This window comes from Melopsittacus undulatus, chromosome 7 (assembly GCF_012275295.1).
Source record: "Melopsittacus undulatus isolate bMelUnd1 chromosome 7, bMelUnd1.mat.Z, whole genome shotgun sequence".
In the NCBI taxonomy this organism is placed as follows: Eukaryota; Metazoa; Chordata; class Aves; order Psittaciformes; family Psittaculidae; genus Melopsittacus; species Melopsittacus undulatus.
The window spans coordinates 27,026,845-27,050,380 of NC_047533.1; the positions used below are offsets into that span (position 1 = coordinate 27,026,845).

At 39.2% G+C, this 23,536-nt stretch overlaps 2 protein-coding genes across 3 annotated transcripts in view; one reads left to right on the forward strand and one right to left on the reverse strand.

Annotated features, from left to right (window-relative positions):
- The window catches only part of GABRB1 (gamma-aminobutyric acid type A receptor subunit beta1), a 126,760-nt gene extending 125,173 nt beyond the window's left edge, over positions 1-1,587 (forward strand). The window contains exon 9 of the mRNA XM_034064574.1: positions 1,240-1,587. Coding sequence (XP_033920465.1) covers positions 1,240-1,587 — 348 coding nt within the window. The remainder of the gene's footprint in view (positions 1-1,239) is intronic.
- Positions 1,588-8,279: 6,692 nt separating this feature from the next.
- Positions 8,280-22,300, reverse strand: COMMD8 (COMM domain containing 8). 2 transcript variants are annotated; one of them, XM_031048895.2, is made up of 6 exons: positions 22,274-22,300; positions 19,308-19,334; positions 14,688-15,103; positions 13,531-13,686; positions 12,436-12,588; positions 8,735-10,750 (listed from the first exon to the last, which is right to left on the reverse strand). In XM_031048895.2, the coding sequence occupies exons 3-6, from the start codon at positions 14,730-14,732 to the stop codon at positions 10,562-10,564; spliced, it is 543 nt and encodes a 180-aa protein (XP_030904755.2). In that variant the 5' UTR covers positions 14,733-15,103; positions 19,308-19,334; positions 22,274-22,300; the 3' UTR covers positions 8,735-10,561. The 2 variants fall into 2 exon arrangements, with proteins under 2 accessions (XP_012984492.3, XP_030904755.2); XM_013129038.3 differs by lacking the exons at positions 19,308-19,334; positions 22,274-22,300 and adding an exon at positions 8,280-8,725 and having other exon boundaries at positions 10,595-10,750; positions 14,688-14,898.
- Between the last annotated feature and the right edge of the window lie 1,236 nt (positions 22,301-23,536).

Genomic DNA, 23,536 nt, shown 5'->3' on the forward strand with positions numbered 1-23,536 from the left:
TCACAAGATTCTACATTGTCAGGAATTACTTTTTCCTTGGTATAAAGCCATTGCCAGACAGCCATAGCATAGACTGTAATATGTAATATGTAATATGTAATAAATAGACCTTAATGTAGGTCCAACACCACAGTTTACAACAAACAACTTTAATACTCTAGTCTCAAGTCAGAGTCTTTGAAATTTCACTTAAAAGGTCTGTGCCCTAATGTGTATTTCCCTCATATGAGCTACAGTGGACATTTAAATATCTGGGAATTTGAAACATCTAGGAAGTCTCTATTGGAGAAATCAGGAGTCATTCTGGGAACACCAAAAACACTTTCTAAAAGGTTTTACTACAGATAAGCAAAAAACTAAAGATGAGTGAAAAGTAAACACTTCGTAGTAATGTAACTATTAATGGTTAATTACATGCATATGTGAAAAATGCAATGATATTAAAATATTGTTTCTATATGTCTATATGTCATTGTACTGGACATGTATAGACTTGTTGCAGTTTTCAGTTCCTTGCATAAAACAGTGCCCTGAATAACTAACAGCACAAATGGAGTGATAAGAATATTTGAAACAACTGCTTCTGGTACCGACATACAAAAATGCAACTGAATATAATATTTCATTGGGTAAAACGGATTATTCTATCTGCATATGGGCAAGTTAATGGTGTGCTATTGCGAGCAGTGATTTCCATCTCTGTAGTATAGCAAACCTCCAAAATTCATTCTCATCAGAAGCATTTTACTGATAAAATGCACATGTACCTACATGCTCTTCATACAATGAACCCATTGTTACACAGCAGGTTTTGAAACTAACCTACAGCACTAAAACTGCATAGTTTTAGGGACGAGACAGCAACATTTGATTTTTACCTTGAGTATTTGAAACCTTCAGGTCACCAGACGTTAAAAAAAAATCAGTATTTCATAAAGACCATGATCTAACTTAAAGATAAAATTAGAAAAGTCTTACTTTATAGGGGATGAGATAAAAGGTCCCAGTCCAAGGAACCAGGTCAGGATGGAAGGCATTTAGATGTGTAATAGCTAATTTCACACTAGTCAAGAAAGCATATTTAGTATCTTTCCACCTTTGCCAACACTGTACAAAACACAAATGTCACTACAGCCCCAGGAGCACCTCAGCAGTAGAGCCAGAAGGTACCTGTCAGCCTGGGAAACACCTTAGGCTGACTGAGGAACCTGACTAATTCACATTCCTTCCTTGACACAGGTTGATCCCTATGGAAGCATGCTTCTTAACCCACCTGAAAAACGAAATGACATCAGCTGCTCAGACGTGTCCACGAGCCTCCATGACATCCACACCACCACGTACACATACGACAGTGCCAACCTGCAGTACAGAAGAGCCACTTCCAGCAGAGACCTCTACAGTAGGAGTGCTCTGGATAGGCACAGGCTTCATAAGAAAGGACACTTACGAAGGAGGGCATCCCAGATCAAAGTCAAAATCCCTGATTTGACTGATGTTAACTTGATAGACAAGTGGTCCAGAATGGTCTTTCCCATCACATTTATTCTTTTCAATGTTGTTTACTGGCTGTATTACATACACTAATTTATGCATTACCACAGACTACATAATTAGACTTATTGGACTTGTTACTTTTCTTTCTCAACTTTATTAATTGAAGAACTGCAGGAGCCGTAATGTTACATGCTCAAGGTAAGACCCAGCTATTGAATACTAAATTCAAGCTTTAAAAAACATAACAAAAACAACATACAACCCAAATCCAGCCATCCAGCCTCATCACATTCAGAATAGTGTACATCTTCAGCCAGAGCACTATACCTCGACATTTCCAAAGTGTCTACACATCAGCTTTGATCTTTCTGTACCCACTTTCATCTATTTAAGTGGATTAAAAATTAGTCTTACTATATTTCTTATCACATATTGGCAGCCCACAGCAGCACGCTTCCAAACAACACTGTAAAGCAACTCAAAGAAGTAGTTATGTCAGTCTTTCAGCATTTAATGCACAGAAATTTGAGGAAATAACTGTTTGAAGGATTATAACTGTTACATAATACATGATTTCAAAGTTAATAGTTACATTGGGAAGAATTTCCATAGCATCTGAGAAGTATCACTCAAGGAGGAGTTAATTAATATATTCAGAGAGGTGAGGATCTTCAAAAGAAAGAGTAGCAGAGACAAATCTCACAGTTTCCAGCTTAGGAATCAGCTGACTATATCTAACTGGAATTTTGTTATTTCCACGAAGTAGCTGAGTTGAAACTGATGAGAACAATTGTGCTATCTGTAATTTTGTGTTAAAAAGTAAAAAACAAATGTGTTCATTTCTAGAAGCAACTACTGAGGGATACCACAGGCCAAGAGTGGCCACTTTTCCTATGGCTGGCAATTGCAACATATTCTCCCAAAAGTTGGCAGATGTCTGGGAAGAACTGAGGAGATTTCTGCATACCATTTCCTACAGATTTCCTTACATTGCTGAGAAACACAGAGATATATCTGAGCCTTACAGCATGCTGGTGATGCTGGGTGCACTGCTCTTGTGGAGCTGCCTCTCCCAACCCAACTGCTTATCACTTGACAACTCCAGCCAAGGAGCCCCAGGCAAAGTATTAGCAAAGTCCATGCAACTGAGAACCAATAGGTCAATCACCTCCTACCTGTATCAAATCCCTTTCTCTATTGCCAGCTTTTTCCTAATAGAGTTTACACTATGTTGCCTAACATAACAATTTATCAAAGCATAACTATTAACAGTTACATTTTGTTTTGAAGTGTTTCATACTTGTAGGAAAGTGGAGATATACAAGCCAACAGTCTATGTAACTATCAAGCTGATTGTTATCAATACCACCTAGTACAGAAAGAAACATTGATGAGGACAGCAGGCAGCAATACACAAAGTTAGGACTTAATAGGGAATACAAACAAGTGATGTGGAAAGCTTCTTCATCGGTTCCCCATTGCCTGGCAGTAAGGTCAACAGATGACCTTATCCAGCTGACACTGCAACTTTTTAATCAGAATGTAATAATAAATGAAACATCCCTACATGTTAATGTTCATCATATCCTGCAAGACCTAGACCTCTTAACAGTTCAGGACCTGTCATCCCTGACCTTTGTGCAGCAGCCTTCCGCAGAAACAGTCTGGAATGATAAATCACCAGATAAGAAAGGGTTTAAATTGTTCATTATAAGGTCCCTTCCAACCCTAACCATTCTATGATTACAAACAATATAAGGCTGCAAAACAGGCATTTGACATTGCTAATCTAGGGGGGTCCTTGAGACTATCAGTTTTATTTGTGGGCTCGAAAGTCTCAGTCTCATCCCAAGCTCAGTGGAGTAGTGGACTCCTAGCATCTGCATACACATAGTTTTTTAGTTTATGGATCATCCAGCCACTTTGTTCACAAATGTTAGGCAGGTGGGCTAAAAGCACCTATCTTGTACCATTTCAAGCAAAAAAAAAAAAGGGGGGGGGGATATGGGGCAGACAAAGGGCCCTTAACAAACCTAGAGCAGTGCAAATGCAAAATTCCACAAAGAACAGCGTGCTCCAAAATAGCAGGGTCTACCCCTGTGCATCAAGAGTCCTTCAACACATGCCACTGATACAAACCCCAGCCACGCTGCTAGTTTTGAACGGCACACACCAAGCCCTGGCTGCACCAAGAGCTGGAAGTCATGCTCTTGGGTCAGGAAACAGCTGCCAGCTCTTGGCATGAAGTTTTGCAGCATGGGCTAATAACCCAACCACATAATGAGATAAGAGAGAGCCCCTTAATGCAGGCTGGCAATACCTTAGCCCAGAGCCAGTATCTTCTGTATCCTGCTGAGCTCCTATCCACACACTTAACCACTAGCTCTTGTAAAGAAAACAGAATTTGGCATACAAGCTTGCAAGGCACACTGGATTGAAACTAAACCCGCTTTCAAAGCCTCAAAAGGGAATTAGAACCAAAACTTGTGAACAGGGTATATGATCATAACTAGCACATAATCCCTCTTTAAACTACTTTCAGAGAAAAAGCAGAAAACATTTCTCACTTGAGAGCAATAACTTGGCAGCAAGGAAAAGGCAGTGGTTATTAGAGGCACAGGATGAAAAAATGCACCTATTTATGTAGATTGCCATCTGGAGCTAGAAATTAGTGAGTACTAAAGAAACACAACCTCTTCTCATCAACATATTGGAGTGATTTGGCTGGCTTTTAGCAAGAAAGGCGAAATACACAGTAATGCTAAGCTCTGCCACTGTTGTACTTTAGTAGTTAGTTTGCCTGCCCTTAGAAACCACACTTCATGATTAACACAGATAAGGTCCTACTGCTAATTAGGTTTTTGCTAAACCTGCTTACAATCTATGTAGCTGCCTCATGCAATTTGCACTCGGCATCCTTCTTAGCTAGGTTTTCCCAAGGATACGAGCTTCTACTGTCCTAGGCTGCATACACTTGTCTCCCAAGGGTACTTGAATCCCTTGGCAATTTCAACCAAAAGGTAACAGAATAGGAAGGATCTGCAAGATGCTACATTCTTACAAGTTTCAACAAAGCAGCTAGCTGAGCAAAGGACAGAGCTCAGGTTAATCCAACCCTCTTGTGTGGCAGAAAGGGACTTGAACGGCAACCTCATTAGTCACAAAAAATATTTTAAATATCACAGAAACATTTCTGACAACATTCCTGTGCTTTATGCTACCACCAAACAGCACAGAAATTGCCACTTTGGAGTTACCCTGTTCACCGTTATACAAAATGTTTCAGCCCCTTGTACAGCAAGTGAAGGATTTCTTGAGATGAACAATGAGGAAAATCATCCAGGGCTGGGGCCACATTCCACCAGCTGCTTGTTTCCCATCACTGATGAACCTCTGTCCCTTCTCATGAATTCCCATGTACTGAGGATATGATCCTAAAATTGCCTTTAGTCAAAAAAGGGCTGTGTTTTACCTGTTGTGTACAAAAGTGTTTTAAAATTGTTTTGGCATTACAAAGCATAAAACCCCCACAGCTACGATTGCACAAGTATATTTCTTCCTGCCCCCATGGGCAACCATCCCGTAGCCCAAAGAAGAGAGATCATAGAATATTGAATTTCAGAATGTAATAATACCAAAATGTACATGCACAGAGTGAAAGAATTAAGAGACAAATGAGAAATATGGCATTTCTTAGAGGAAGAGCAGGTGACTTTGGTCTACTTATGGTCCTGGACTGCAGAGTGATCTCTAATTATATTGTCTGCTCCTTGGTGTGATTATTTCTTTACAACTTTGTAAGCAATTTTGAGTCTGAAAGTTTTATAAAAACATCACCTCTTGTCTTGTGCTGGTACCAATCTAAGAAATGGCCTGGTAGTTACACATTTTTATTCTTAGCAAACCACAATTGCATTTGAGTATCAGTACCAACAAGGACCTAAAATAATTACATGACAGCAGAAGCACATCACCTCTCTGGAGATGGTCTCTGACCAATAATGTCTTTTAACTCATCACTAGCTATCTGGAAAGTCTCCCACGAAAGTATAAAATACCAATCACACCGCCAAAAATGCTCAGAAAGATGGTTCCTTTGGTAGACGATGCATTTCAGTGAGAACATCAGCAACCTTGTTTGCACCTGTGAACATACCAGTTTCCTTGTTCCCATCTCTGAATCGTCATTTGCTGTTTTGATCTAGCTGACAACATATTACTTGATTTTTTTAGATTTTCAGAGGCAACTAACTTTGAATATTGTGTGCTGCAGCAAACAGCAGCTTTACAAATCAAAGCCAGCAAATCATCGTTTCAAGAAAGAGCAGAACAAGACTTTGGCATAAGTAAAGAATTCAGGATTGGATTTTTACAAAGGCAGTTAACAGCAGTTCTTGTCAACACTTGTTCCGGCTCCCATTTAAATCAGTACCAACAGAAATATGGGAGATCACAGGGGAAAAAAAAAAAAACCAACAAAAAAAGAAACATTATTTGATCTCTATAATGCTAGAAATCCTTCCCCAAAGACAGTCTATCACCAAAGCAGTCCCTGTGGACCTGTAGTAGGTCCCACTTAGAAAAACCCGCACACCTTCCAGTGCCTTTCGTTACTGTATTAGTTGAACTAACTAACTAACCTGATGCTAAAGAATTGCCAAAGCCTTCTCTACATTGGACTTCCATGGGAGCAAGGGCATATAAAGAGTACTTTTGAGTAAATTTCCCAAACATAGACAATGTGAAGGGTTGAACACCTTCTATAAAGCAACTAGACCTAGAGGAAAGGGAAAAGTAGCATCAAGACAAATATGTCTATGAATAAAATAAATACACCTGACCAATTCATTCCTTACACTACTAAAAAATAGCATGCTCCTGAACTCACCACTGGACAAGCAGCAGTAACTCTTTCCAGAAATTTTATAAAGCTAAAATCAATTCCAACCTGAATATTTTAGCTTGAATTTTGTAACACTTATGTAAGGTCTTCAGCTGTTATCAGATCCATTATCAAATTCTAGTTGTTTATGTATATTCAAGATGATGATCAATCCCTGTTAAAGATTGCAGTCTTTTCAGTGCAACACATTTTCCAGTCTTCCATTCTTACGCCTCTTTACTCCCTTTTTCTGATCTTGAATTGCTGCCACTGAATAAGATGCGCATCTCGCTAAACGTACCAGTATGAAATAAAATGGAAACAGACTATATTTAATACACACACATTTTTTTTAAAATGTTCTGACCAATAAAACTTCTGTCCTAGTTTTAATATTAGGAACATATATTTAGGTTTCCTATCCCTGAAGCCTGTTAAAATCTTTTTAATAGATGCCTTTCTACAACCAAGCTTCTTGTCCTCCTTCTGTTCTCTGAAGTCCAACTTTTGTAGGGACATATTTTACACTTTGCTTACATGAAAACCTATGTCACAACAAAATACAGTGGAAGGAACTCAAGACCTGGATTTCAGAACTATGGAGAAGTCATCAATACTTTGCCTTTTTTATACATATAAGGCATGCATAAAATACACACACATGAAGTGTGCATTTTACACTTGATGAGAAGCACAATTAGTATTCATGTAAACATTACAGATAAATTGATTTTTACATATGCAATAACAGTTCAACAAATAGTAAAAACCGTAAAATTTCTGGTGTATTCTTCTTGTGTTACAGATTCTAACTTTTATTACATACTACAACCAAAACTCAATCTCATTTCAGAAAAGTTTAGACTAGGATTTACCAGTTATCTGCTGTATTAAATAGGCTGGGAATAGCCTTTTCACAGTTTACATAGGTCAGCTCCTCTCCAGCACTGCACCGCCTTTTGAAAACACTAACTTATTGTCATGGTTTAAGCCCAGCCAGTAACTCAGAAAACATAGCCACTTGCTCACTTCCCCTTCCTCTTCCTACCCCTACTCCTGGAGGAACCGGGAGGAGAATCAAAGTACTGCAATTCCCACGGGTTGAGATAAGAACAGTCTAATAACTAAAGTATAACACAAAACCATTGCTGCTACCACCAAAAATACAAATAATAAGGGGAATAACAAGGGGAGAGAATACTACCCGTCACCACCCGCCAACCGATACCCAGCCTGACCCAAGCAGCGATCTAGCCCTTCCAGGTAACTGTCCCCCAGTTTATATACTGGGCATGACGTGCTGTGGTATGGAATACCCCTTTGGCCAGTTTGGGTCAGGTGTCCTGTCTCTGCTTCCTCTCAGCTTCCCCTCATCCCTGGTAGAGCATGAAATTCAAAAGTCCTTGGTCAGAGTAAACATTACTGAGTAACAACTAAAAAAATTCAGTGTTACCAGCGCTGTTCCCAGGCTGAAATTCAAAAACACAGCACTGCACCAGCTACTAAGAAGGAAAAAAATGACTGCTACTGCTGAACCCAGGACATATTTAAGTGAACAGCCATCAACTAAGATTAAAAAAAAAATACAAAAACTAAGCCCCAAACATTACTTTTGAGCAAAGCCCCCATTGCTTTTTACACAACTTCTGGGCACTGAAGAGGTTGCCTAGAGATTTTGTGGTGTCTCCATCCTTGGGAGATATTCAAAAGCCACCTGGTCTTGTGCAGCCTGCTCTAGGGGACCCTGCCTGAGCTGGGGAGTTGAACAAGATAACCTCCAGAGGTCCTTTCTGACCTCAACTAATCTGTGATTCTATACAGCTTTGGTTTGTAAAGCTGATTTTTCCCAGCATCTAAGAAGATTCAGTTCAGTGATTAACAAATCAAGAAACAACTGCAATTATCCATACAAAATCAAGTGTTTATTTACTATTTACAAGTATAAACAGATTAATGCTACAAGTACTCTGTGATGTTCTTCATCATCATGGCACCTTAGATAAGGACAACATACGCAAGTAAGCCTTGGTTTTATCAGGCACCTGTACATGGCACATCATAAGTGATGCTTTCTCATACTTCTAGACATCTTTAGTACTAAAGGCAATTGAACATTGGATTTTTCTATTTTTGGTCAAACAGATACAAGATTCTATTATTTTTATCAAAAGATTAGTTGCTTATTTGGGCACAAGTCATAACCTTCTCACTTCAGTATTTTACAGTATCAACAACTTCTGGCTTTGCAGAGAACATTTACCTCCTCCCCCCCAAAGTCAGTCGGGGAACCATCGCCATCAGATACTGTGAACAAGCTGAAGTCCATCATTTCAGTTGCAAGACAGCCTTCAAAAAGAAGAAATAAGATTAAAGTTGGATGAGACCAGAACTTAAGCAGTTTAGGAAACACAGCTTTGTGCTTTCTGTTACAGAAGACATTGCAACTGTATAAACATGTCTTTCCTCTGGAAAATACACCATCCCTCTCTCAGCTGTCTTTTACAATCTCACACAACTCTCACTTCCAACAACCTTCTTTAGCATTTAATGTATGCAAATCATTCCTCAGCTCCCTGTAACCAAAAAGCAGAACGGTAATTTCCAGGTCCAGTGAGATTCCTTCCACACAAAGTAGAACCGAGGGACCATTCCTAGAGTGAATTCCTCCCTGTGTGCACGTAAAACTGAATAAGGAGATTACAACATCCCACAGTTTCCATACAGACCTTCAAGCAGAACAGAAGTCATGCGGAGACTGAAGTTTGTCCCAGAAGAATCTCTGTTTGCATAGTGCAGAGTTCACAAGCTACTGATTTTGTTTAGTTTTGGAAAAAAAAAATCCAGTGGAAAGAAAGCTGTTAGCTCTCATTCCACAATACCCATCACCTATATCTAGACTAATACATTTATCTTACTAGGAATTGTGTAGTTAGTCAGAGGTCTCTTATCAGCCTCATTAAAGCAACAGATAGACATAATTTTAGTGTATTTTGTAATTCAAAATATTAACAGTGCTATTGTAACTTAGTTTTAACTTTATGAGCTATAAAACTATTATTTTCAGTTGTCACATACTGACAGTTTTTCCTAAATGTTCTACAGATTCCAGCTATAACATCACATTACATAAAACATCTAAATAAACCCCTTACTTGCTAAATGTCATGAAGCAACTAGAAGCTGCTAATTTCTAGAACATGTTGATACACTTCCACATCCATCCTGCAACATGTCAGAGAATTCCATCTCTCAGATAATACACAATAAATATTTAAGAGATTTTCAGATTTAAAAAAAAAAAAAAAAAAACCACCCCAATTTTCCTTTTTAACAGAGCCAGAATTAATACTGACAGGTAACTGAACAAGGAGGGGCTCCAAGATTCAGTTATCACCAGGGTGCGAGTCAGGTGACACTTCCCCCAACAATTTTTCTTCAAATTATCACTTATTTTAGTCTTTTCTACTAAGAAATCCAAAACACTCCAATAAAAGTTTCAAATTATTTTTCTTCTTGGGTTACTGTAGTGGAATCTTTGTAGCTTTCCCCGATTTACTATGCCATGGAAATTAAAGCACACTGTTTCAACCAAACAACTCTCCCATATACATTCCCAGCCACTGAAATTTTGTGACACTGGGTGAACTCTGGAGCTCTCTCCAATCATTCAAAATCAACTCTCATCTGAGATTTGTCATTTCATTTTCTTCTCCTCCTATTCTCCCAAGACTTTAAGGTGGTCTGAACAAGTCTACAATGCTTACCAGGATTCTAATTACATCTTTAAAAAAAAAAAAAACCCTGTCGTAAATTATCACTGAAGTCTACCCAAGACAGCCTTCCTTGTGTGTGGCTTTCTGTAACTCTATCATTTTGCCAATGTTGGGTTCATGTCGGGTTTTCATCAAGATACCCAGAACAAATAATGCGGCTGGTATCTGCTACAGGCCACCTTATCAAGGGAAGCCTATTGACAAAGTCTGTTTATTCCAGCTACAGGAGGCATCACCCCATCCCTGGACACATTCAAGGTCAGCTGGATCAGGCTCTGAGCCACCTGATCTAGTTGAAGATGTCCCTGCTCACTGCAGAGGGACTGGACTAGATGACCATTAAAGGTCCCTTCCAACTCAAATTGTTCTATCATCCTATGAATTTCAGTTAAACTCAGTACATGAGAAGTCAGGAAGAAAAGATGGTATCAGTAAAAACTACCTTGTTAGCAGCTTCCAGTGAGTTTATTAGGTTCTGCAACTCCTCCTTATTCATCTCTATAGACACTGGTTTAATTTCACCATTTTCTCTCACATCCAAATCAAGATTGAGAAGTGGCATCTGAAGCATGGAGATCTTATCACTGGAAAGAGCAAGCTACGCATATTGATGAAACAACAATAACAACATGTAAGGTGGAACCATTCAGCTTTCAGTCTTTCACAGCATCACATCTGCACTTTGTATTGAATGTGTACTACCAGAAAGAACAAACATCAGCATGATAAAATTAACTTTTCATAAGTCACCTCTGCAGGTTTTGGTTTTGTGGTTTTGTCATGTATCTTCACCCCCTCCCCAGCTGGGAATTTTGATTGTTTATACCAACAACACACTGAAATACTAAACCCCCTCTTCATAGCAATACATTTGTCAAAATGATTTGTTAAAAGTATTGGTCTGCTATATTTTTGCATTCCAGGTGAAAAGAGAGGATACATTTGATCATGGCTCTTTAAAAATTAAGTATATGAATTCTGAAGTCATTGTATTCAAATAGTTCCGGTAATCAACAAGTAGGAAGAGTCTTACAGAAGGGGCAGTTGGGAGAAAGAGGACACCTTTGTGCATTTTTCAACTCTCTCTACAGCTGATAAAATACTTTGTCAAATATTCTATTGGACAAGCACTGATGAAGAGGATTACATACCAACAGTGCTTTCTTTATTTGTTTACTATGATACTCTAGTATAACTAAGGCTTATTAAATATATTAAAATCAAAGATTACTTGGTAATACAGTAGATATTCTACACACCCATCTTATTTATTTGAGATCAGAATGTGATACAGCAGAGGAGACAAGGAGACAATGCCCTTGGTAGGATTCAACTATTGTAAGCTAAAAAATCCCCAGTGATTTAATGCAAAATTAATAGTTTGGACATGTAACAGAAGTCTCCATTACAAAATAGAGATTTAATTAAAAAAAAAAAAGAAAAAAAAAAGAAAAATCTTTCAGAAGACAAAGCTAAGTGAAACACAACCCCTACCCAAGGGTTCACGTAAGTCTACTCTCTATTTCTGTCAGCACAAAATTCAGGTAGTAAGAACAACCCCCTAATAACAGTTCATCTGAAACACACTAAATGCCATATTTGCTCTTGCAAAATCTTGTCTATTGTAGGCATTGCTCTTTCATTTCCAAAGCTGTTTCCTGCACAAATTGTTTTACACTCTTGTTGAAATGGGAAAGCATTTAACAGCTCTACAAATCTGTTTCACAGCTCTCATGGACTAACTAAAAATATGAACAGTATGTAATGTTGTTAAGTCTTTGATACAATTTAATTTAAAGCAGCTGTCTTCATAAACCCAAATTGTAGACAACACAGTCATCATTGGTTTATTATCAAAGTAAGTCTAATGATAAATAATTTCAAACTAATTAATTGTTTATTGCAGGAATCTAAAAATATGAAAAAGTCAGGGAAGCACATCCTGAATCAGTGCTCTACTCCTGAAATTAAATAAATATTTCTTCTTCCTTTGACTAAAAATACTGTCTTTTGAGGCCTCAGAACCAAAACTTTCAGGTGTTCCTGAATAATGCTCAATTTCCTTTTAGGAAAGAGATTGGTATTGCAGCTTTGAAAGAAGGGGGGCAGAATTTTACAGTTTATACAAATTTCAGGCAGATATTCAATGTGTTACCATGAACATGTTTTTCTGATACCTAAGAAAATTTAACTATTCTCCAAAATAAGCAGGCCTAAGGGGTCTGTATCAACATTTATTTTCTTGTAGAACACTTCTTTCAAATATCAAGGCAACACTCTCACCTTTAACTGCCAGTCAAAATCCTGCAGCTGGGCAGAAGAGATTGCATTTACTCTTTCCACTAGTGCATTCCTGATTTCTTCCTTTCTGCCTCTTAGACATTTTGTGATTGCTTCTTGATAGCTTGAATTTAATTCATTTATCTGCTGAGCAGCCTACAAAAATAAAAATTGTGATTGCTTAAACTATGAACCACAGAAATACCATGTATCAGCTGTAACAGCTGTGCTCCATAGATACCAAAGCTTCTACCCAAAGAGCTGTTATACTGGACTCCATAGTCTCATCTTTCTTATAATCTCCTCAGTGACTGCTCTGTCTTTGATATTTAAGAGTTGGTATTTACCACAGCAAGGTATAAATAAAGTTATTTTCTTGTCATCTACATTATGAAAGACTAAAGAATGGAGGCCTGAATGGCCTTCTTAGATGCCACCCTAAAAATAAAACAAAACAAAAATGACACAAACAATGCATATTCAGCTCTGAAGGTTTCTGAAAAATCATAGTGGAGACAAAATACATTCGCTTAGCTGGAAAAGACATAATTATGTACAGATTTTCCAGTGGCTACACAAGTATTTTTCTTTGATCTAGCTACTATCAGGCAGCCAAAACAAGAACAACACACAAAAGACGGGAATTAAGATTTTTGATAATGGAACAAGTTTTTCCAAAGCTTTTACACACTGGAATGCCCTGAATATAGTCCCTGTCCTACATGGTGCTCCATTCACAGTCTAGATTTTTTTACTATTATTTTCATACAGTCAATACTTTAAAACACTTCAATGCAGTAGTAATGAACCAATAAAGCCAAAAAGAGTGTGAATGGGTTTTATTACTGATGAACAGCAATGACAGGTTATAAATTTTAAGGAAAACAGATTCGGTGACACTTGAGAAATCAATGTCAATTTAGTTTTTTCTTTTAAGTCTTTGCAGTGTATCTCTACAGGCAGCTCACCTACCTACCTGAGTCTGCTGCTATTCAAATGCTACACAATAAAAATACCTTAGGACTAAATAAACTACAAGACTAATCACTCCAGCATTCTGTCTCTCAAAGTGAAGCCCAATCAGTTATGAGCCCTTACCTCTTCATCAGATATGTTTTTGCCAACCGCAGTTTTGAAATACGTCCCTGTTTCTTCTAAAACCTCCATCCACTCCAACAAGCTCCAGATATTGCCATAATCTTGGTATCGAGGATACGCACGGCCACATATGCCATCAACTACTTTATGAAGAAACTGAAACAATGTGATATATAACTTAAGAACATAATTTTATCACTGATAACCTACACCAGATATAAGACTTGATCAGGAAATTCACTTATAATTCCTCCCTTGGCTGGGTATCGTCTCAACGCCTGAGCACAGCCAGTGCACATTCTATAGTCATAAAGAGGTTGTCCCAGAATATTAAGTGTCCTCCTCTCACAAGGTTTGGTAATATAAATCACAACGTGATTCAGATTCACCCTGGACTTAATAGTTTTGTGTACAACTATAAGGTACTGCTGAGCAGCAGTGCTGCCACACCAAAGGGCACCTCAGTCATCTCCCCACTGGCACTGTTGGGATGAAAAACACAACTCAAAAGCTCTGAGCTCTAAGCTTGTGCCTGCGGATCTCTCTAGTCTCCCAAGCCAGTGTCCTCTAGCATAAGGCTCTTCTACACGCCTACCTTCCTGGCCTGCTATAGTAATCTTTCTTTGCGCACAGCAGAGAGGCAAACGCAGCCGGCCACAGCCCCACTGGAGAGACCGGAGCTCCCGCACACGGGCCATACCCCTCAGCGCCTGTGCTCGGACGGCGGAAACCCTACGCCGTAAAGAGCTCAAGGGTATGTTTAATCACCTAACAGCAAAGCGAGAGCAGGAACACCCGCTGGGTGCATGTCCGGCACGTTTCTAGCCTGTACTTTCGCAGTCGCTTTGCAGAGGCCACCGCGGGAGGGAGCGCGGTGGCGGCCCCGAGGCGCCCTAAAAGGGGAGTTCCCTGTCTGCAGGCCCAGCCTCCCTCTAAGGTCCGGGAGAGGCTCCTCTGCCCCCGACCACCGCCCTCCCCAGCCTCGGCGACAGTTACCGGGATGCACGCGCCTGCTCCCGCCGAGCCCCACCCTCTTCCCAAGTTCGCTTCACGACAGGAACCGCCCGAGGGCCCCTACTTAACGGTCAGCAGCCGCCCTGCTGGGGGGGGAGGCGCTGGGGCCCGCCGCTGCCCGCCCGGGGTCGTGGGGAACCCACCTTGAGGGCCTGTCCCGGCGGCAGCTTCTCCAGCAACCGAAGCATCTCCCGGACTTCCCGGACTGCCCCACGCGGGGCACGTGACCGGACCGCGATCACGCTCTTCCTCTTCGGCGGTGGCGCGCTTGCGCAAGGGCAAAGCTCGTCTTCCTCTGCATAGTGTGCAGGTTCGAGACTCAGTCCTGGCGCCGCGGGGGTCACTTGAGGGGTTAGTGAGGGAAGTGGCAGTTCTGTCCAACCTTCAGTTACATGGCGAATGAAGTCTTACCCCTCAAAATGTCACCATCTGTTATATGTGCTATAAACTGTTTTTATATTCTGCCTGCTTTGCAGCTTTGCCTTTTTGTTCTCAACAAGGTAACCTTCCTACTGGTGTCACGGGAGGAAGTTCAAGGCTACAGCAGGTGACACATTCTCTGACATTAAATGAAATTGAGGACATTAGGGGAAATACTAGCTACAGAGTCCATGCTGCTGGTACAGTGTCTACTGCAAATAACTCGTTTCTCCTTTGCCAAAGGGGGGTTCAGTGCTAACCACCCTTTGGAGGAGGCTTATGGAAGAGGTTTTAGCATTAGCAATGACCTTGCCATACCTTAAAATGAATTGAATGTGAATGTGAAGAAAGAAAAATTTCTTGACCACTGGTACAAGAAAATCTATAAATTCAAGTCCCAACAAGAAACTGATATACCTGTAGGCAGATCTTATTTCACTGAAATCCATAGGCTAATTCACAATTATGTATGTAAGTAGAAGATTGTGACATAAGAATATGAAGGCAGCTACAAGTCTTTACTTGTGGAAATAAGATCTGAGGGAAACCCCAGTGTGGTTAAGTCAGTTTGCAGCACTTGATCTCCAAAGACAGGTATGTGGCCTTGTAGGAGCAGTGTGGCATGGGGGAGTTTTGGAGAAGAAGCAAGTAGGGAAGAACTGATTTCGTGGTTTGCTGACTGTAAACTTTCAGATCCGCCTGATTTCTCTCATGGTTTGCTATGGTTAGTAGATTCGATTCTTAATAAAGACTTTGGAAAATGTATTAAATTTTATTATGGTGAAACTACATTAAGCTACTGTTAAATTCATTAGTAGCTGAAAATGTAAATAAAAACTATATTCTTTTCAATAATAATTTCCTGCAATTTCCTAGAATTGGTTTTCTCAGATAATTGGAAACCTAACCAGTTTCTTATCATCGTACTATGTTGCATACTGCAAAATACAGCACCAGGGGGAGCTTCTGCTCCAAACAAAACAAACCCAAAGACAGGAGAAATTTAAAGACCATCCAGACTTAGAAATAAATAATTTACAGGGAATAAGGAGAAAGGTAACAACTCTACTCGCTTGTTTGATCCCTTCGAAGGGATCAAACAAGTGACAAATGCAAGTGAGCAAACACATGGAAGACAGGAACACATAAAAGGACCACATTCTCTCTGACACGATCTCAGTGGACACTTTCAAAGCAGCTTAATTTTTGCAGGTCTGAAGAACAAAAGACTTTAATTTTTCATAGCTGTGTAGTTTAGAATAATACTTTGGATTCAGTCTAATTATATAAGAAAAGCAAAACCAGACTGTGAAAGGAAACCACGGCTGAGTAACCTAAGCCCATGTTTTAGAGCCCATGTACAACTACGAAGTAGAACATACAAAGCAGGCCTTTAGCAGTTCAGAGTTTGTTTGGACTTGCATTGTTTGGATCCACCATCAAGTCGTATGTCTTAAAAATACCTGCTCTTCTTGCTTCTGTACCACAGACGCAATAAGCCACTCCACCCCTCTGAAGCTAAGCTACCAAATAACCACAAAAGATAGAGACAAGGAGGGAAACTTTTACAACAGTTAAGTAGGTAGGCAAGAAACTCCAGAGCAGCAAAAAAAGAAGCAGCTTTATGAAAGAGAAAAGTGGAGCGAATGTTGTATTATATTCTTCACATTGCTGCTGACTTAGAGAAGTTTTTACTTGCTTTTACAGATGACCCGCAAACTAAACTGCACTAATTAAACCCATTTTAAAAGAAATCCTTTTCTTGTACTTGGTTTTGGAAGAATGGCAATAATTAACAACTGGGAAGTAATTTAATAATCAGAGGTTCTTAATATTAAAGGTGTTTTACTTTGCTCTAAATATCTGCAGCTGGGGAGAGCAGCTGAGTACTAGTATAACTCTGTTCCCCCCAGGAACTATAAAATTAGCATGTCAATATAAAGAATAGATAGCTGTGTATTTTACCAACCTGGAGGGAGCAGTAAGTGGGCTTTTTAAATGCAGATGAAACATGAGGTTGCAGTTCAGATTATGGTGAGCTAAATGCAGGTTGCCATGGAAAAGGGAGATCTCACTGGTCCTCTAAACCCTATTGCCAGCTCTGCTTCCTCTCACCATCCCTCACACCAGCACTAGGGTGCCTGGGCTGCAGGATGAAACTGCAACTGATATGGCCGAAAACTAATTGTTATTTCTGCACAGATTTTTTTTTTTTTCCATGGGTTAGATTTCAGCCAGGTTGGAACAGAGCACCACTTCTGACAGAAAACACCTTTGTTGCTGAGACCGAGGGAAGGACAAAACTACCCCTTCTGGCAACCCACACTTAGGTGAGATGAAAGATTAAATTGGTGCTGAAACTACAGCTTGACATGAGTATCAATCAGTGAAACACTTTCATTATTAAACCAGGAATCTTGAAAGCTTTTGTAGAAGCTTACACATAAACATGTTCACAGTGATATGCTACAGCTGAAGGAGATTGAAAATACTGTATGTCTACTTTTTACAATCTGAGCAGCCAGTGAAGTTCATAGTAAGACTGGATGAACAACATGACACTCATGTGCAGAACATATTTTATCAGCTATTTCCTGAACGAGAAATCAGGGTTTTAAATAATTTTACTTGTAAAATTTAAGCATATAAAAGCATGACAAGTTTTGGTTCTTACCTCCCCTGTTTTGTAAATATAATACTCATGTATTCACTCTATGAGACATGAAAAATACTGTATGTCATACACAGTGGATACAGTCTATGTCCATAGCTTTAGACTTTTATTTATCTTCTCTGTCTTTTTCTAGTAAAGAGATGTAACAAGAAGGATTACCTTAAATGTTCTTGGTTTCTCACTCTGAAATTTCCAAATCATCTTGTTGCTTTCTGTAGTAGTTCTACCCTTCCTACAGATTGCACTGAAGACCTAGCAATAGTTGTGAGGCACACGCACGGGGTTCAACATCACCTTAGAGACACACAATTTATATACTGAACTCTGTACTGCCTTTCATAGACAAGAACATACTAAAGAGATCATTCAAAAGAGCTCTGCCACACTGCAAGAATTTCAGTGAGGAACTGCTATTGGCAGAGACTCTCAGAGCATATTTTGAAGCATCAGAGGGGAAAAAAAATCTTGTTTATATTCTAAATAAAACAAGTTAATATTAAAGGGATTTTTAAATATCTGTACTGTATTGTCGTGGTTTAAAAACCAATCTGCACAGCTCGTTCACTCACTCCCCCTCTTGCTCCCCCAACTCCTGGAGAGTTAGGAAGGAGAATCCAAAGAATGTAGCCCCCATGGGTTAAGATAAGAACAGTTTAATAGCTAAGGTATAACATAAATCACTACTGCTACTACTACTACAAATAATAATGATAAACAAATAACAAATGAAGAGAATACAACACCTCACCAACCACTGACCCATAACTCACCCCACCCTGCCCGACCGAGCACTCCATCCCCCCAGAGCTCCAGCCCTTCCAGGTATCTCTACCAGTTACATCCTGGGTATGACATGCTATGGTATGGAATACCTCTTTGGCTAGCTTGGGTCAGATGTCCTGTCTCTCCTTCCTCCCGGCTTCCCCTCCTCCCTGACAGAGCGTGAGGCTCCGAAAAGCCCTTGGACAAACCAAACATTTGAGCAGTAACTCAAAACATACTTGCTATCAGCAACCGTTCCCAGCCCGAAAGTCAAAACACAGCACTGCACCAGCTACCAAGAAGGAGAAAAATGACTGCTACTGCTGAACCCAGGACATGTATACATCTTGACACCTGCCTAGCTGAGATAGTGGAAGGGCCAGGAGCTGGTATCACACCTAGTACTTTGCAGGACAGAGGCAGGGGAATAGCCTGGACTAGAAGAATCTGTAGTTGGCTTGAGCCATATACCCACAAAAGTAACATCTCATAATTCAAGACAAACTGGTGTCAGTAACTGGGACTCTATGCTCATGAGGATACTGGTCACCGTCTCCTGTCCACAGCTGGGCAGGCACAGGTTTTGTCTTTCCTCTCCTGTCCCCAAGACACACTCCTTTGCATGAGCTTCTTCGACAGGACTAGGATGAGCCTCCATCTCCCATCCTCCGGAGTCTCTATGAATATTCTCCCAACTCTCCTTTCCCACAATTCCAGCTCATTATTTTATCCTGTGCTCAGGGAACATACAGAGAGTTCATTTTCATCCAATATTTTGCTACAATTTTATAAGGAAAAATCTGTTGTTACCATTTCTATTCCTCTACGTTTCTATTCCTTTCTTCATGCTTAAGAGTTCTAGGTAAACTAAATATCAGGTACACATCAGGGCTGGAATTTTACTCACCATATGCAGGTCTAATGATTGTAATGGCTGGAATGCAAAAAGGCAACAACAACAGAAAATTAATAATCCCTTTTAGGGCAGATGCAGTAAAACTGAAAACCAAATATTCCTTCTCTAAGCCTAACTTTAATATTTTAATATAAATAGTAAATGATGAGAGTATGTTGGTGCTTTGCAAAATTTTTTTTACATCATAAAGATAAAAGAAAATGCCCTCTGGGTAGATTATGGTGACTCTTAGCCTGGCTAGTAAACAACAATTTGCAGGCACTGGAATATGTTGCATAGCAAGTTGCACCACACATCATAATAGCAGTGGGGAGAAAGTATTCCTAAAATAGTAAACACACTACCAGGGACATCTCCCATCATTCACACAAGGAATTCATAGACTGTATTTATTAAACTACTTTGACTTGAGAGCTACTATGATAGCTACTACAGATTTTATTTTTATCACATAGTACTTTAAGATAATGAAAACAGCTGTTGGTCAAATAGTTACTCTGGCAAAACTGGTTAGTTTTTTTTCTGACAGAGGCTGTTTCAAACAAATGCATATAAAGAGAAGGTAATTTTAACAGACTAAGAAAAAGCATTGTTTGTTTATACAGCTATGTCCATGTTAAGAGTACCTTTGACAGTATGGCACAGCAGTGCTTTTTTACCACTTGAATACCTTCCAGGACAAATACAGCCAACTTGCTTTCAAGGCAAATGGCCTTGGGATTTACAAGTCTTTCTCAGTCTGTCCAGTTTGGCAGCATATCATACTGCCCAGAAAGCCTGGAATTCTTTGGGGTCTCTAAATAACAGATAAGCAGCAGCTTTTCACATCTACCTCCTACTTCTGCCCTTCTCTTTTCCATGGAAAATAGCAATCAAACAGACTTCACTGAAGATGTTCCGCTCCCATTGAAGAATAAATCCCATCTCTCCATGCCTGTATCCAACTCAGGAAGGTGGAGTCAGTTAGTACACTTTCGATATGATACTAGGCTTGCTAAAATTAGATTAACTATCTTATGAAAAAACAACCATGGATTTTCCCTTGTGGAAAATACCCAAGAGAATTGAAAGTTCAAGTGGCATCTTCATATCTATCTGCTGAATTATTTTTATTTGTTAAAGAAATTGATGTAATAGATATAAGCAACTATGTTAAAATAGTGACAAATTTTGTTTGGCAAGCTGGAGTAATCTGTTAATCAGAAATTATGAGTTAGAAAAAATGTAAAAGAAAAGTGAAAAAAAAAGTCCTTGAGGAAAATTGCAACCCAGACAATAAGTTTTTACAAGCAAAGAGAAAAAGCAACATTTACAAAATAGCTCATTTCATAACACTGACTCAGCTCATTTTACAAGCCAATAGAGTGGTTTGGTTAAAAAAGATTCAGAATTAAAGTTGTTTTATGGACCAGATAAAATCAACAAGTCAACTTGTTTATATATACAATGGAAAGGAAGACACAGAAGTACATATCATGAAAGTGTATCAAAAGTGTTCTGATGCACAATAAAACTGTAGCAGTGTAAACAAGCTAATAACAAGTTTACAGCTGTAGATAAGATAAGGCTGAAGATTAGCCATGGGAAATTGCCACACCACAGTAAACAGAAAAAGAAAGGATAAAGTAATTTATTCAAGTGCATCAAAGCTGCCTATGTGAAATTCCACTTGGCTACTACTACTTTCCAACCATACACACTTTCCCATCATCCCAGAAGTAGCAGATTATGTTCCTCTTTAGAGTTACAGGTTTTTTTCTTCTTATTCAATAGGCCCATGTTAGTTCAGCAGAACAGTGAACCTCGGTTAATAGAGGCTGGAGTCTCACTACAGATTACCAAGTCAGCTTCCTTCGTGTAGAAAGTTCTAATGCCAAGTAGTAAATTCCTGCTTCATTAGGAGCTGCAGTAAGATGATGATCATAGAATCATAGAATAGTTAGGGTTGGAAAGGACCTTAAGATCATCTAGTTCCAACCCCCCTGCCATGGGCAGGGACACCTCACACTAAAACGTATCACCCAAGGCTTCATCCAACCTGGTCTTGAACACTGCCAGGGATTCATTTAAGATAATTTTCTGCTTTTCCTGGTAATTAGAGCCCCTTAAAAGTGCTCTTTCATATTCTTTAATTCCAGTTGATAGTTACTTTCTGCAGAATGGGCCACAGAATGAAAATCCCTAGAACAACAGAAAGTTTCATCATCTTAGTGGATGGAAGTTCCATCCAACTGTTACAAAGTAGTTCCATCAACTAAGACTTTCAGGATGGAAGTTCCTAATACACTTGATGGCTAAAACTCAGTGAGTGGTATATCAGTAAATGCTACATCAATAATAATAACGACTACTGACTGCTACGAATTGTCCTCAAGAATGTGGATATAAAACAAGCTTCCTGATGCCTGGCATTCTGCAATTGGCTAAACGTAATGGTATAAACCATAGGCAAAGCATGAGGACTGCATGAATGAATACTACAGTTACTCCCTTAAAACTTGTCTACACAAGCTACGTCATGGCAACTTATCCAACATTAACTGAATGGATTTGTTAAACTACACTACACCTTTACTTTTATTCAGAATTTAGTTAGCCTTCATTTGGTTTGATATAAGTCATTCTTATCTGGTTTACTTTAACAAAACAAAGGTGGATGGATAAACACCAGGAACAAAAAAGAACTCTTTAAACCATTGAAACAGTGATCACTACTAGTATAAGAGCAAATGGTATGAGATTGGGTTTAGAAGCTAATTTCTAACCCTCACAGCAACCATACTCTGGAGCAGTTTTCTAATGCAGTAATATGAGCAAAAGACCTAATTATTACTTTAAAGATAAAGCTCAGTCAATTTATGAACCAGATTACATGGCATGCTTGCAATAACAAGGGAATAGAATCAATGACCCAGAAGGTGCCTTTCAGAAAAGTTCCCGTGATAATATTTACATACCTATTCCTCTCAAGATCTGCCAGAAGTACATAATTTACACAGAACATATCTTGCCCTGTAAAAATAGAAAAAGAAGTTAGCTCTTTCAAACTGAGCAGGTAGTCTCAGAATCACTAGCAAACACTTTCACATTGTGGTGTTCCTTCTCCCTTGTTTTATATTTTTTTCATTTGTAACATGGAAGTAGCAATACTTTCTGGTCTCACAGGAAACTGTGAAGGAATATTAATGAATATTTATAAAATACTTAGTCAAGTGATGATCAGAATTTCCTCATGAGGAAAGCAAAACAAACGTAGATGGTGTACAGTAAATAAAGGTTATAGCCACACACAGAGTCGAACAAATAAACAGCTGCCTCATTCACTATTCATCCATCATCCTGTAAACTGAGTCAGACTGGAGTCCCATCAGGAAACACATCTGAGGATCCTATAGTGAGAGACTACCTTAGTACAAATGCACAACAGACAGCTTTAATTTGCACTGTCAAAATATTGGATTTCTCATATAACATTGGTTAGGACTTTAAAAGCATCATTTAGCCAATGACCTTTTAAACAATAACACAATGTAATCTAAAATTTAAGGGTTTTTGGTGAAATCTCTGCTACAGTTAAATTATCTGGGTTTACTGCAGGGCTAAGGAGGAAAAAGACAATCAAATTACTGGGTGATAATCAAGACCCTTTCTGGCTACAAATTATGACTAATAAGCTACCACATCTTCAAAGATATTTAAAGCAAAGTGCATATCATAGTATATCACTATTTACCTGTATGCAGGTACTTCACTGACCTGATATGAATGCACTGTTATTCACTAAGCTGATTCAAGAGCATTCAGGCTGCAATAATGATAATCATCTATGTCTACAAACACAAATCCCTCCTGGCACTGCTATTTATGTGGATTTGACACTGAAATGTCTGGGGAATCATACCCAGATCCTTATTATCTTGATCCTTCATTATCTTGAGGTACTCTGGGAAATGTTTCATGGCATGCTGTGACAAATTTCCCTCTTCCTTCCAGGTGTCTGTGGGAAAGTTTTCAGTCTGCAAGCATATTTAGTTGACAGTTCCCATGATATAGTTCCTCTCTTTCATTTGTCCCAATCAATGCCAATGTGAACACAGCTGGAAGAGCTGCTCATGCTTGTACTTGCAGGGTTATTGCAGCCATGAACAGATTGAGAGTTTCAAGAACACAGGAGACTAAAGAGCTCTCCAATTGTTCCCATCAGTGTCTCTCACATACCC

What these genes read in the sequence shown, in the direction of transcription:
- COMMD8 (XM_031048895.2), bottom strand. Translation starts at nt 14,732, where the DNA reads ATGCTTCGGTTGCTGGAGAAGCTGCCGCCGGGACAGGCCCTCAAG. An exon ending in CGCCGGGACAGGCCCTCAAG is followed by an intron (nt 13,687 to 14,687) that starts GTGGGTTCCCCA and finishes ACATTGTTTCAG; the next exon opens with TTTCTTCATAAAGTAGTTGA. An exon ending in AAAACATATCTGATGAAGAG is followed by an intron (nt 12,589 to 13,530) that starts GTAAGGGCTCAT and finishes TTATTTTTGTAG; the next exon opens with GCTGCTCAGCAGATAAATGA.